Genomic DNA, 12774 nt, shown 5'->3' with positions numbered 1-12774 from the left:
TATACTGTAACTGCTATTCTAATAACAAATCCTTCATAAAAGTTATTGCATTATATTCTTGATTAAATTATCTTTCCATTGATATATAATTGTATCGTACTATTCCCCCCCCAAAAATGATGTTATTAGCTAGTTTTAGAAAATACACTTTTCCCAAATGGTTTCCACAATTTTGGCCACTACTGTATAATGGAGGCCGGAAGGAGATTGGAGGACATCATATTGACAAGAATTGTTATTACTGTATATTGCATTTTGTAGGATTTAGTTCCACCTCTCAATTTAGCAAGAACTGTTCCAAAATCAAAGACCTAAACCCAGCCAGATTATTTGCTAAATTAATGTACTAGAGATCAGCCTGTTTTTTTGGAAAGTCAATATTCCACCTTTTCTATGTATATATACCCATACCTTTTTGCACAACTTTCTCCAAGATATTCATAAAGTTTTTCTGCGCAATCCCGCTCAGTGATGTCAGCTGAGACTTTGCAATCAGCTCCAACAACTGTGAATAAAAATAAGACATTCAACCTTTTGAGCACTTCTAATCTGGGTTTTCTTCTCATGTGACCCAGCAAAAATTGTTTTAGTTATTTGCTGCTCGACTTAACAAAAAAAAAAAAAAAAAAAAAAGGATTGGAGCCAGACAGAATTATGGGAAAAGGCAGATGCAAGATTTAAAATAATTGCAATCTATTGGCTTCTTTTGGTAGGTTTACTTAACCAAGCCGAGTCATTAAAACAGAGGACAAAGATAGACAGATGGCTGACATTTAATCTGTTTAGAAATATACATGAATCTACATGATGGCAGTGAGAGAGAGCCAAAAGTCCTCTCCTCCCTTCATGTTATAAAAAATGTGCATACGCTTTTCAGTTGTACTTTCAACGGTAGACATGGCAGCAAAGTGGTATCAATGACTGGTCAACTCCTGTTTGTCATTCTGCCCAATTCTTGAATGACAATGGAAGACACATGGGACGTTCTATTAATATCTTCCATAGGCACATGACTGATAATATAAACCCAGGGAGCTGGGAAAACAGTCACAGCTAATTGGCTAATCCGCCCAATGCCGTCTAATCAACTTAATCTTTATAAAGCACCAGGGACTTGACAAAAATAAAATCAAACGCTCACACTCACAACTGTGTGCTTTCGAAGCCCCACAGGAAATCACAGTCCTGACCAAGAATGCTTTCTCATATACATTTCTACCAGGGATGAAATCCAATTTTTTCCCCTACAGGTTCTGTGGGCGTGGCTTGGAGGGCGTGGCAGGGGAAGGATATTGCAAAATCTCTATTACCACCCCTCCTGGGGGAAGGATACTGCAAAATCTCCATTCCCTCCCCTCCTGGGGGAAGGATATTGTATAATCTCCATTCCCACCCCACTCTGGGGCCAGCCAGAGGTAGTATTTGCCAGTTCTCCGAACTACTCATAATTTCCACTACCGGTTCTCCTGAACCTGTTAGAACCTGCTGGATTTCACCTTTGATTTCTACTCATTTATATCTAAACTGGGCACGGTCTAAGACAAGAGCACTCACAACTCAAGAACATGTTGAGTGCCATGCTCCAGGAAAGGTGGAAGAAAGCCCCATTTTTGGATGAAGGCAGAACATACATGTTAAAGGACAAAATAGCTGCCGTAGGTCTCTGTCTTGGATATGGTGGTTTAAATGCTCTGTAAGCTATTTTGAGCCATTTCAGGCAGAAAGAGTCATTTTACAAATACTCACTCACTGAAAGGCAAACTAGGAAATATCCTCTCCCTGAATCCAGGAGAAACTACATTATGACATCGTAATAACCCTGGAGTGCACACTTTGTGACATCATCCCCAAATGATGAATACTGCAAGTTCGAATCTCACCAGGCTCAAGGTTGACTCAGCCTTCCATCCTTTCGAGGTAGGTAAAATGAGGACCCGGATTGTAGGGGCAATAAACTGACTTTGTATAAAAAAGAACACTGCTTGGGGGTGGGGGGCGAAAGCCCTACTAAGCAGGTATATACAAAAGTATGAAGGCTACTGCTTAGCTTAACGCATTGTAAGCCACCCTGAGTCTCCGGAGAAGGGCGGCATATAAATTGAACCAATAAATAAATAAATAAATAATGTAATTGCATTTTCCCTTGCGGTTGATGTCAAACTGTGATGACTTCAAATAAATGATGACACTGCATTCCTGCATCACGATATCTTAAAAGCATGACATAAAATAATGAGAAGGATGTAAATTGCAGAATCTGGATGACCTCGTCATGCTACGTGTCATCATTTACCCCCATATGTCCTCCCTCCGTGGATAACCGTTTCATGTATTTGCTTTCTAGTTATGTTTTTGGGTGGCCAAATCGAGCTTAATAGTTAGATTATCTATAGCAATCCCCCCCTCCACTCTTGCAGCCATCCTGAAATTATCCTGTCTGACTATCATTCCAAAAAATGATCTATCACAAATTAGTATATTGAAAATAGAACAAAGCTTTGGGTTTATACACTCTGCCTTTCCATCTTGGCTGCATGAAGCAATTTGGAAGGGCTTGGTTTCAAGATGTATTAATTACAGCATGAGGTGCTTTTGAAACTAGGCAAGTGTGAGGCACAAAAAGCTCAGGACCACACATGAGGTTCCAATTAAACTGATTTATTACTAAACGTGCTTATGCACAAGAATCTACTCAACTGAAAGATAAGGATCAACGGAATTAAAGACAGGTTGGACTTAGTCTGTTTGTGGCTATGTAGAGATTCTAGGCTGATTGCACATTTGACTCCACCTCCAGGTTCTGCCATTCCTTCTCCTACAGCAGGAGTCGGCAACCTTAAACACTCAAAGAGCCACAAAGGTCCTAACCGGAAGCCCCCATTCAATTCTGGAGCCGACCAGAAGTCCGGTTCCCCCATCATAGTCTCCTCCTAGCACGGCGTCCTTTTTCCTCTGCTGACCGGAAGTCCGGTTCCTCCACCATAGAGTCTCCTCCTAGTATGGCATCCTTTTTCCTCTACCTGTCCTAACCGAAAGCCCTATCAATTGTGGAGCCGACCAGCAACAGGGAGCTGCAGCAGAGGGATGAAAGAGCCACATGCGGCTCCAGAGTCGCGGGTTGCTGACCCCTGTCCTATAGTAAAATTTGACAAAACATGTACCAATTGGTCCCTCCTCCTATGAATAGTTGCAGTGAACAATTGTGATTTCAAAAGTTGCCACTAAATTTGAAAAGCAGGTTGTGGCCGATCCTCTAATATTTATGCCCTTCCTTTTTTCTTCCTACCAAGTCTACTTAAAAACAAAAGTAGTAAATCAGGTTTTTTTTTTAAAAAAAAAATGTGTAGCTCTTCTAATTGATTTGTCTGAAAATTTAAAATTCAGTATGATGTGCCAGAATATACCATGCCGGTTCTCCAGGAAATGACTTCAATAAAGGACCACCACATTTTCTGCCTTTGGTTGGTTCTTGTGCAATGAATAGTTAACTCAGGTTTATTTAAATTCAAGAACGTCCTTTTACACACTAACATACATTTTATACGTCTAGCTTGAACATTTGCTAAATCAAATTTTGGAGGTGTTATGGATTTATTGCAGACTGTCAGCCAGGGTTTCTAGCAATAGGTTGGGTGGACCTCACAATGAATTCAATAACCCATCATTAAACAAATCCTGGCTTAGAACAGTTACAGACTCATTCTGAGACAAAGGTGCCAGTCTGCCTCTTCTTTCAACCAGTTTATAATCGACACATTAGGAAATATTTTACTTAGCTGGTTGGTGTACGATTCAGAGAGAAGTCACAAGAGCCCCTGGATTGTTTTTGACTGATAAATGAAAAGCAACTGAGTCTTTGTTTGGAGTTCCTGATCTAACAACATATAACTGGCTCCCGAACTATGACCAAAAGGCCGTATATCATCTCTTTGTTTGTCTGGAGTGAAGCACTTGACTTGACTGGTTCTGGCAACCTGCCAGCCACAACTTTCTCCTAGAAGTGAAAAGCTAAAGCAGTCGACAACAATGACTAAGCAGGATGACAGTTATGTGTAAACAGCTTTGACCTGCCAGTTGGCTTTCCTACAACATTCAATTCAGGGAGGGGGGGATGGAAACATGGGAGAGCATAACAAGAAGAGGCCAGAACTAAAATTGAGACTCAAGTCAAAGGGGGCAAACAGGTGCTGGTCGGATTTAGGACCAGGAACTATTCTGGAACAGAGACTTATTGGAGCAAATGATGGTATGTACTTCTGTGATTCGATAAACCGTATTACTAAACCCAGATGCTCTTGAGCTTTCAGCTATTAAACAGAAGTTATCAGTAGCTTTTGAAATTTCTTTTTTGTAAAAGATTTAAATTAGCCTTCCCTAGCCTCCAAATTTGCCTTCCAATTTTATTGGGATTTTCCCCCCTCCAGAATTCCCATCCAGGGTGGAAGTTGTGATTCCCAACCAATCCAGGAGGTTAGACTGGATATTTTGTGTTCTTAAAAATAAAGCCTCCCACTAATTCTCTTGGGTTTTAAACTGATCACTGAAAATAGCCTTTTGTATTCCACAAGGCTTGCAATCAAGTCTTCAAACATGCAAACAATTCCTTCAAGGCTACTTCTTGCCCGTCTTTCATGTCTAGCTTCACCCAACATGTTTGACTTGTTGAATGAATCAATGATTTAGATCCAGACAAAATATAGTACTGAACCACAAATTAAGCAACCAAGCAAACTTACTACGCTGTGTGAATGCAGCCCTAAAATGCAGCTGTAATTGACCTGCTAAAGCAAGCTGTGTGATCTCACCCAGGGACAAGTCCATATCTACTGCCAGGGACAGTAGAGTTGTTGTAAACGACTATCCCAGGCAGAGGTGGGTTCCAGAGGTTCTGACCAGTTCTGGAGAACCAGTAGCAGAAAGTTTGAGTAGTTTGGAGAACCGGTAGTAAAAATTCTGACTGGCCCTGCCCCCATCTATTCTCTGCCTCCTGAGTCCCAGCTAATCGGGAGGAAATGGGGATTTTGCAGTAACCTTCCCCTGGATTGGGGAGGGAATGGAGATTTTACAGTATCTTCCCATGTCATGCCCACCAAGCCACGCCCACCGAACCGGTAGTAAAAAAAATTTGAAACCCACCACTGATCCTAGGTCATAAAATAAATGGAAATTAGATAGATGGATGGATGGATAGATTGATGGATGGATGGATGGATGGATGGATGGATGGATGGATGGATGGATGATAGATTGAGAAAGACAGAGGGAAGGATGACACTTGTATCAGATCTGCATACACATTTTATAACTACCTCATCTTAAAAGCTATAGTTTACTGATTCTTTATCAGTGTATTTAATTTAATTTTACTCTAATCTGTGGCTCTCCTGAAGACAAAAACAACCACATCTGAATGAACTGCTTCAATTGAATAAACCAAGCTTTGACACTCACCCGAACAACATAGTTGAACCTTCTGGAATCCAGAATAGCATTAGAGAAATCCAGTCTATTGAAAGCTTCTCCCAGGGTGCAATAGCCATGGCGCTAAAGTAGAGAATGAATTACATGAGTGATTTCTTTCTATTCTGATTAGAACCAAAAAGGGTTGACGGTCTGGAATTAGATCTGTAGAACAACTGAGTATGGTTGATTTCAAGGCTGAGGGGTCACCAGGATCTCGGCTTTCATTAAAGCTAACACTAAGAGGGGTTTCCAAGGTAGCAATCATAGGGGAAGAATCTACCTTTCTACTGGAGATTTCTTGGCCTGGATCTGCTGGCCTTCATGGCGCATCCTTTCTTTGCGGGACTTAGAACTGTCATGCTGCAGAAATGATGCTTTCATTTTATTTTATATTACATAGTCAAATGCCCATAAAAGGGATCATGAGGGAAAGTGGATGAGTCCAAATTAAGCCAATGGACAAGACCAAGATTTTCCATTTTCTTGGGCTCATGGGAGATCATTTTTAAAACGTGTTTGCTATGCTTATGATATGTCTTTCCCTCCTCAGCACTAAAGGGAAATATACCATCAATTTTGAGCAATCATGATCTGGAGAGCTTTTAAGATCACCAAAGGTTTATTCTTCCAAGCCCTTAGATGAAGTACGTCTGCTCTTTCTCAGTTCTAATTTGAATGAGTACATTCTGAAGCAATGTTTCTAAATTCTCAGCAACTTTAAGATGTGGGACTTCAACTCCCAGAATTCCCTAAGCTGTAGGAGAATTCTGGGAGTTGAAGTCCTCGCATCTTAAAGTTGCTAAGATGGGAAACATTGGTCTAAAACAGGGGTGTCAAATTGGTGGCCTGTAGGCCGGATGCATCATGCGCTGGCCATGCCCACCCCCTGGTTTAGCCAAGGGGGGGAAGTCGCGATACGTCACGTGACGACAATGTGACATCACGAGTTTGACACCCCTGATCTAAAACAAGGATGTCCAACCTTGGCAACTTTTAAGATCTGAGGATTTCAACTCCCAGAATTACTCAGCCAGCCAGTCAAAAACCAGCACTTTTAGTAAAATATACCCATATTACAACATTGTTAAAGTAATGGAGTCCATGTTATTAACTGCATTTGATGGAAACAATGACAGAAGAGATGGGAAATTTATTATTCAAGCAAAATTATTATTTGTTTAAAATAATGACAGGTACTCACTTCTTTGGTGCTTCCCTTGTGTACATAAATCCATTTTTCTTGGTGAAAATCTGTTCAAACAAAAAATACATTCTATTTAAACTCATACAGGCATTAATACTTTGTACTCAGAAATTATGTTAGCCCTTCGGCCCAGGGGTGAAATCCAGCAGGTTCTGACAGGTTCTGGAGAACCTGTAGCAGAAATTTTGAGCAGTTCGGAGAACTGGTAGTGAAAATTTTGAGTAGTTCTGAGAACCAGCAAATACCACCTCTGGCTGGCGCCAGAGTGGGGTGTGAATGAGGATTTTGCAATATCCTTCCCCCAGGAGTGGGGAGGGAATGGGGATTTTGCAGTATCCTTCCCCTGGAGTGGGATGGGAAATGGAGATTTTGTAGTATCCTTCCCCTGCAACGCCCACCAAGCCACGCCTACAGAACCAGTATTAAAAAAATTTCCCACTGCTTCAGTCCCATCTGGATTTTTACGAACACCATCCTTCCCTCTCCCCCCCAGCTATGGATACCCCTGTTTTTAAGAAACAAAAACAGGGGTATAAAAACTCCAGTTCAAACATTCAGGGTTGTAAAAAGTTGAGTTCAGTTCACTGGTGGGAAAGAGAGGGGACATCTCTGCCAAATACAAATGACGACAAGGTCAGTGCAAAGGCATTACACACAGAGCAAAGTTTCAAATCCAAGTCATCCATCTTCACATTGCAATGAATCCAAGTTCTCTGGTTAAGGTCAAAATCCGAGTGCAAAATCTCTCCAGAAACTTCTGGAAGAGTTGCAAAAAAAAAAAAAAAAACCATTTCATGGTGGAAGAAATATGTTCTTTTCTCAGTTCCCCCTCCAATTAAAGTTGTCTCTCATTAATTTGATATTCTGATGTGTTTCTATAGGTCATGTCTGACTTACACTGAATCCTGGTCTTATTGTTCAGCTGGTCCTTCTTTCGTTTTTTCGCAGCCACATCGCAGTTCAGGTTGTGGAAGATGTTCTCCTTGTTGAATTCTTCTTTCCAGCAGTAACTGGAAATGACACAAGAAAAGGGGAAAAGATCTTGAATCTCTTACACATTTGTCTTCATTAAGGCTCCTCTACCGTTTCCTAAAAAGGAGTTGGAGTAGAAACATAAAGAATTATGTTGACGTACAGTATGTCCCAAAACTGCACTGGATGGCAGCCTCTTCTAAAAGACCAGAGGGAATTATTTTTCCTAGAAATAGTTGCTAACCCACAGGAAGGTTAGTTGGGAACCATTAATTTTTTATTTTTTTTTTAAATTTGATTTATATGCCGCCCTTCTCCGGAGACTCAGGGCGGCTTACAATGCGTTAAGCAATAGCCTTCATACTTTTGTATATTTATACAAAGTCAGCTTATTGCCCCCACAAATTGGGTCCTCAATTTACCTACCTTAGAAAGGATGGAAGGCTGAGTCAACCTTGAGCCTGGTGAGATTTGAACTTACAGTAATTGCAGACAGCTGTGTTAATCACAATGCTATCAGTCTGCTGAGCCACCAGGCCCTCCATGATTAATAATCATGGAGTCAGAAAACAGTGGTGGGTAGATGATGCCAGCCTTGCAGAATTGCCTCACTCTTCAAATGGACACCCCACAACTACAAACTTTCCTCAATGATGGCTTCTTTCCTCTAAAAAATTCATGTCCAAGGTAGCTGGGATCCCATTCTTCTGATTGTTCTTCTGTTCCAGATCTGTTCCAGATCAAACTATAGGTCTGGATCTATTCTATATTCAGTGTTCTTAGGCCGTGGTTTGGTGTAGTAATTTAAGGCACTAGACTAGAAACAGGAAGATAATCCCACCTTGGATATGAAGCCAATTGGGTAAGTTTGGGTCATTCATTCTCTCTGATTCCTATAAAGAATGCTACTGCCGACCACAACTGAAAATGTTATCAAGAAATCTGCAAGGACCTGTCCAGGCAAGACTGACTCAAAGGCATTCACAGCTAAGATCCTACTGAAATCAAAGGGCATTTTTAAATTATTATTTCAATTCCTTTATTGCATGCCAGCAGTTTTTAGTCTCTTCATCAATCTGATACCCTCTAGGGGTGTGTAGGCTGAAGGTAATAGGGCTTGAATTACAATACATCTGGAAAAAGCCAAATAAAGGTTGGTTCTAAGATTTATTTTAAAGAGTTGTTTACATATATGCTACATTAATCTGAAATGCATTTTACAGTTCGGTTTTATCTTTACAGTCCCAGTTTATCATGCAAAGAAGATTAAGAAGGATTTGTTTACATCATTCCTTCTTGTTTATGATCTCTAGTCTTTCAGGTTTTTCCTTAACACAACTTTTATCGGTTCTATCTTCCTTCCCTTAAGCAAAGGAGTTTCTTCCTCAACAATTATGTGTCCCATCTCTTCCTCTTCCCTTCTCTTTCCTTGAAGCTCTTCTTGTTTTTTGTTTTTTGTTTTCAATTTCTCATCTAATCCTGGAATTTCCTAACGGTCTCCTTTGCAAATACTAACCCTGATTTGCCTTTTTTTTCAGAGTCAGCCATGTTGTGGTAGGTGCTATCATTTGGTATGAGCCAGTATCACACAGAATAGATATCACTGATTTGGTGGTCCCATGAACTGACTCAGTGACTGGTCTATTGAAATAAGTTCTGCATCTATTCACTACACTGAACCAAAAATTAACCCAGTGGGTTGAGTTTATACAAGACAATAAGCCATTAGTAACTAACCTTGGTTCAAACTTCAAATGTAGACCCAATCTAATTGACATAGTTAAATATATTGTGTGAACAGAGTTAGCAATTGGCAGAACTGAAAGTACATGTAAGCCCCATAATCTTGTCTTGTTACACCATTCTTCTAACATCACCACAGCAGTGATCAAATCAGTGGTGAAATTCAGCCGGTTTTATCCGGATTGCGTGATTCAGTAGTGCCGGCAGCGGAGCCTCTACCCACCCGCCCGAATATCATCAAGTCCCATTTTTGACACTCTGTGCATGTGCAGAACGCATGCATGGAGGAGGCACGCGCACTCACATTTGCGAACTGGTAGCAAAGGTGAGTGAATACCACCCCTGGATCAAATGCATGGGAGATACCCAACTACCAGGGGTGGGCTTCAAAAATTTCAGCAACCGGTTCTCTGCCTGGTTGCTGGGTGCGCATGGCCATGGTGGGCGTGGCCTAGTCGGCCTCCTGCACCACAATGGGGGGGGGCATTTTCACCTTCCCAGGCTCTGGAGGCTTTCCTTGAGCCTCTGGGAGGGCAAAAACTGCCTCCCCCGGGCTCCGGAGGCCCTCCAGAACTTCCAGGAGGCCCGTTTTCCCCCCTTCTCCGAGCCTCCGTGCGCGCCCTGCACTTACCTCACATCCAAAATGGGCCACGTGGAGACTCCTGGGAGGGGAGGTGCAGGATGGGAGGAGCAGGGTGGGTGGGGCCAGCCAGGGGTGGGATTTAGAGGTTCTCTGAACCAGCCATAACGTTAGCTACGGGTTCTCCCGAACCTGGGCTAACCCATAGCAGCCCACCCCTGCCAAGTACCCTTGTGGCCTATTGGGGGAGAGAGGAAAATCCTTATAGGGGACCCCAGAGAGGTTCCCCAACCTTTGTCTCAATATCACAGTGCCATCATGGCAACCAGATCAAGGGCAGCCCATGCAATATATTCAAACTTATAAGAGATTCGACCATTTCTTTTGCAAGTAGGTAGAAATACAAAGTCCATGTACTCTGAGCCCTGGTTTGTGCATCAACACCATTCTGTTGCAATCAGGAAGGAAAAGAAAATTAAAAGAATTATCTAGAGTTATAAATAAGTTGAACCATAAAGCAGTTCCTGAAAATGCCTCGTCTAGAGAAAGATGCTTCTTGATACAAGATCCAGCTGCCATTTTCTCAACCAAAAAAAAAACAACAACCCCAAATGCTTTCTGTAATCATAACAGTCATTAAATAGCAGTTGCACCACAAGACTCATGACCTTTGGGTAATAACCTTGCCTTCCCACTAACCACTTCTTGCTCATTTGATGTCACAACTTCCTGCTTGTGTCACATCTAAGATATATTGCTGATACCTTCAGGCACAGTTACACTCATGGCTCATATATTTACTAATTGCAATTCAGACTTTTTTAAAGGTCTAAAAATACTCCGTTGCAAGCAGGAGATTGCAAGAAGGATGACTGGGGAAAGCAATGTGAAACTAAAGCTGTCTACACATCCAGGAAGAATGAAGATCCAGGAAATTACATTTGATTTAGACTTCTACTTTCAACTGCACCTTTCTACTCAGAAGTACAGAGGCAAAGACAGAGGATCTATCCAGTTCGTGCAAATCATGGGAGTACAAACTGATTACAGGCAGTCCTCGACTTACAACCAAAATAGAGCCCAAAATTCCCATTACTAAGCAAGACAGTTGTTAAGTGACTTTTGCCCCATTTTATGATCTTTCCTGCGAATTATTGCACTTGCTTAAGATAGCTTGCTTAACATGGTTTGTAAATGAATCTGGCTTCCTCATTGATTTTGCTTGTCAGAAGGTCACAAAAGGTTATCGCATGGCCTCCAGGATGCTGCAAACCATCATAAATGCATGCCAGTTGCCAAGCTTCTGAATTTGGGTCAGGTGACCAAGGGGATGCTGCAACCATCATAAATGTGGGGGAAAAAAGGTCATAAGTCACTTTTTTTCCCCCAGTGCCACTGTAACTTCGAATGGTCACTAAACAAACAATTGTAAGCAGTGGTGAAATGTAAAATTTGTTACTACCAGTTCTGTGTGAGCTTGGTGGGGGTGGGTAATATGACTGAGTGGGCATGGCCAACTTTTTTTTTTTTTAACTTTTAAAACCATTTTTAAAAGCCTCTGACGATCCCGGCTGAGTTGCCTGATCGGCAGAGGCTTTCTTTTTTTTTTTTTAAAGCCTCTGATGATCTCAGCTGAGCCACGCGATCATCAGAGGCTTTTTTTTTTTTTTTTTTACTTTTAAAAGCATTTTTTCGGCCAAAGAGGTTGTAGAAAAAATGCTTTTAAAAATTAAAAAATAAGCCTCTGATGATTGCGCGGCTCAGCTGGGCAAGGGGGGGCAGGGATTTTTGCTACCGGTTCTCCGAACCATCCACCTCCATCGCTACCGGATTGGCTGATCCAGTCCGAACCAAGAGCATTTCACCCCTGGTTGTAAGTCAAGGACTATGTGTAACCTCTGGGATTGCAAAAATCATCACAAAATGCAGGATTGTGCACATCGAACACTCCCGGGGTGACTTTTACAGTATTTCAGGGCTAAATGAAATAAAACTATATTTTATGTCAGGCTAACTTTGCAAAAATTCTATTTATAATTGTTTAGCCCTCTGTAGCAACCGTTTTCATTTACACTGCAGCCCTGTTTTATCTCTCTAGTGACAAAGCTGTTATCGTTTTTTTTAAAGTGCTTCCCTAAAAGAAAACAAATAGCTCACCCATCGCTTGTGCTACACAAAGATATCATGTTCCTGCGTACATCGGTAACAAGATCCTATTCACAATCATTCACAGGCAACTCTGTTGTTGAACCTCCTGGTCAATTTATGGATTTGTATTCAATCTCATTCTTGGTTGTCTAAAGCCAAGACCAAGAATAAGAAGTGGTTTGACATGCATGGCACAGTAAACTTAGTCATTCGATGGTCTTCCCTTGTGTAGACGAACAGAACACATGACTCATGTTTATATTTAACAGATGGGAACTGACCATCATTCTTCTCAAATTCCCCAAAAGTCTTTAGGCCGTTGCTTCATGAAAGGAAAGGGGAAGAGAATGCAAGAAGAGAGATGTTTTCTAGAAAACTAAGCCTAGATCCTTTTCAGCAACGATCTGAGGTGCCAAAGACAAAGCTTGGGACACAAATATTAAATTAATTATTAAAGTTAATATTTGTGTTGATATATGAAACTTCAAAATCTGATTCAAAAACCCGGGAAAGATTCTTGCTCAGAGTTTCTGTATATTGACATACCAATATAAATTCAAAATTGAATGTATTGCACAGGCGTACAGTCTGGTAACATGGGCTTTTCTCATTTTCTCTTTGCATACTAACAACAAACTTCCTTCCAATTGCAAAAGGGGAAATA

The 12774-nt window shown here is 41.2% G+C and overlaps 1 protein-coding gene across 1 annotated transcript in view; it reads right to left on the bottom strand.

Annotated features, from left to right (window-relative positions):
• Positions 1-12774, bottom strand: part of FBXO32 (F-box protein 32) — a 33344-nt gene that overhangs the window by 12063 nt on the left and 8507 nt on the right. Inside the window, exons 2-5 of the mRNA XM_070940344.1 lie at positions 7565-7677; positions 6665-6714; positions 5452-5544; positions 412-505 (exon numbers count right to left, since the gene is read on the bottom strand). Of these exons, the coding sequence (XP_070796445.1) occupies positions 412-505; positions 5452-5544; positions 6665-6714; positions 7565-7677 (350 nt within the window). The remainder of the gene's footprint in view (positions 1-411; positions 506-5451; positions 5545-6664; positions 6715-7564; positions 7678-12774) is intronic.

This window comes from Pituophis catenifer, unplaced genomic scaffold, assembly GCF_029215685.1.
Source record: "Pituophis catenifer annectens isolate HBS135680 unplaced genomic scaffold, rPitCat1.0.hap2 SCAF_3, whole genome shotgun sequence".
NCBI classification, from domain to species: domain Eukaryota; kingdom Metazoa; phylum Chordata; class Lepidosauria; order Squamata; family Colubridae; genus Pituophis; species Pituophis catenifer.
Note: the sequence above shows the minus strand (reverse complement) of the source record. Positions and strands in the feature narration are given on the sequence as shown.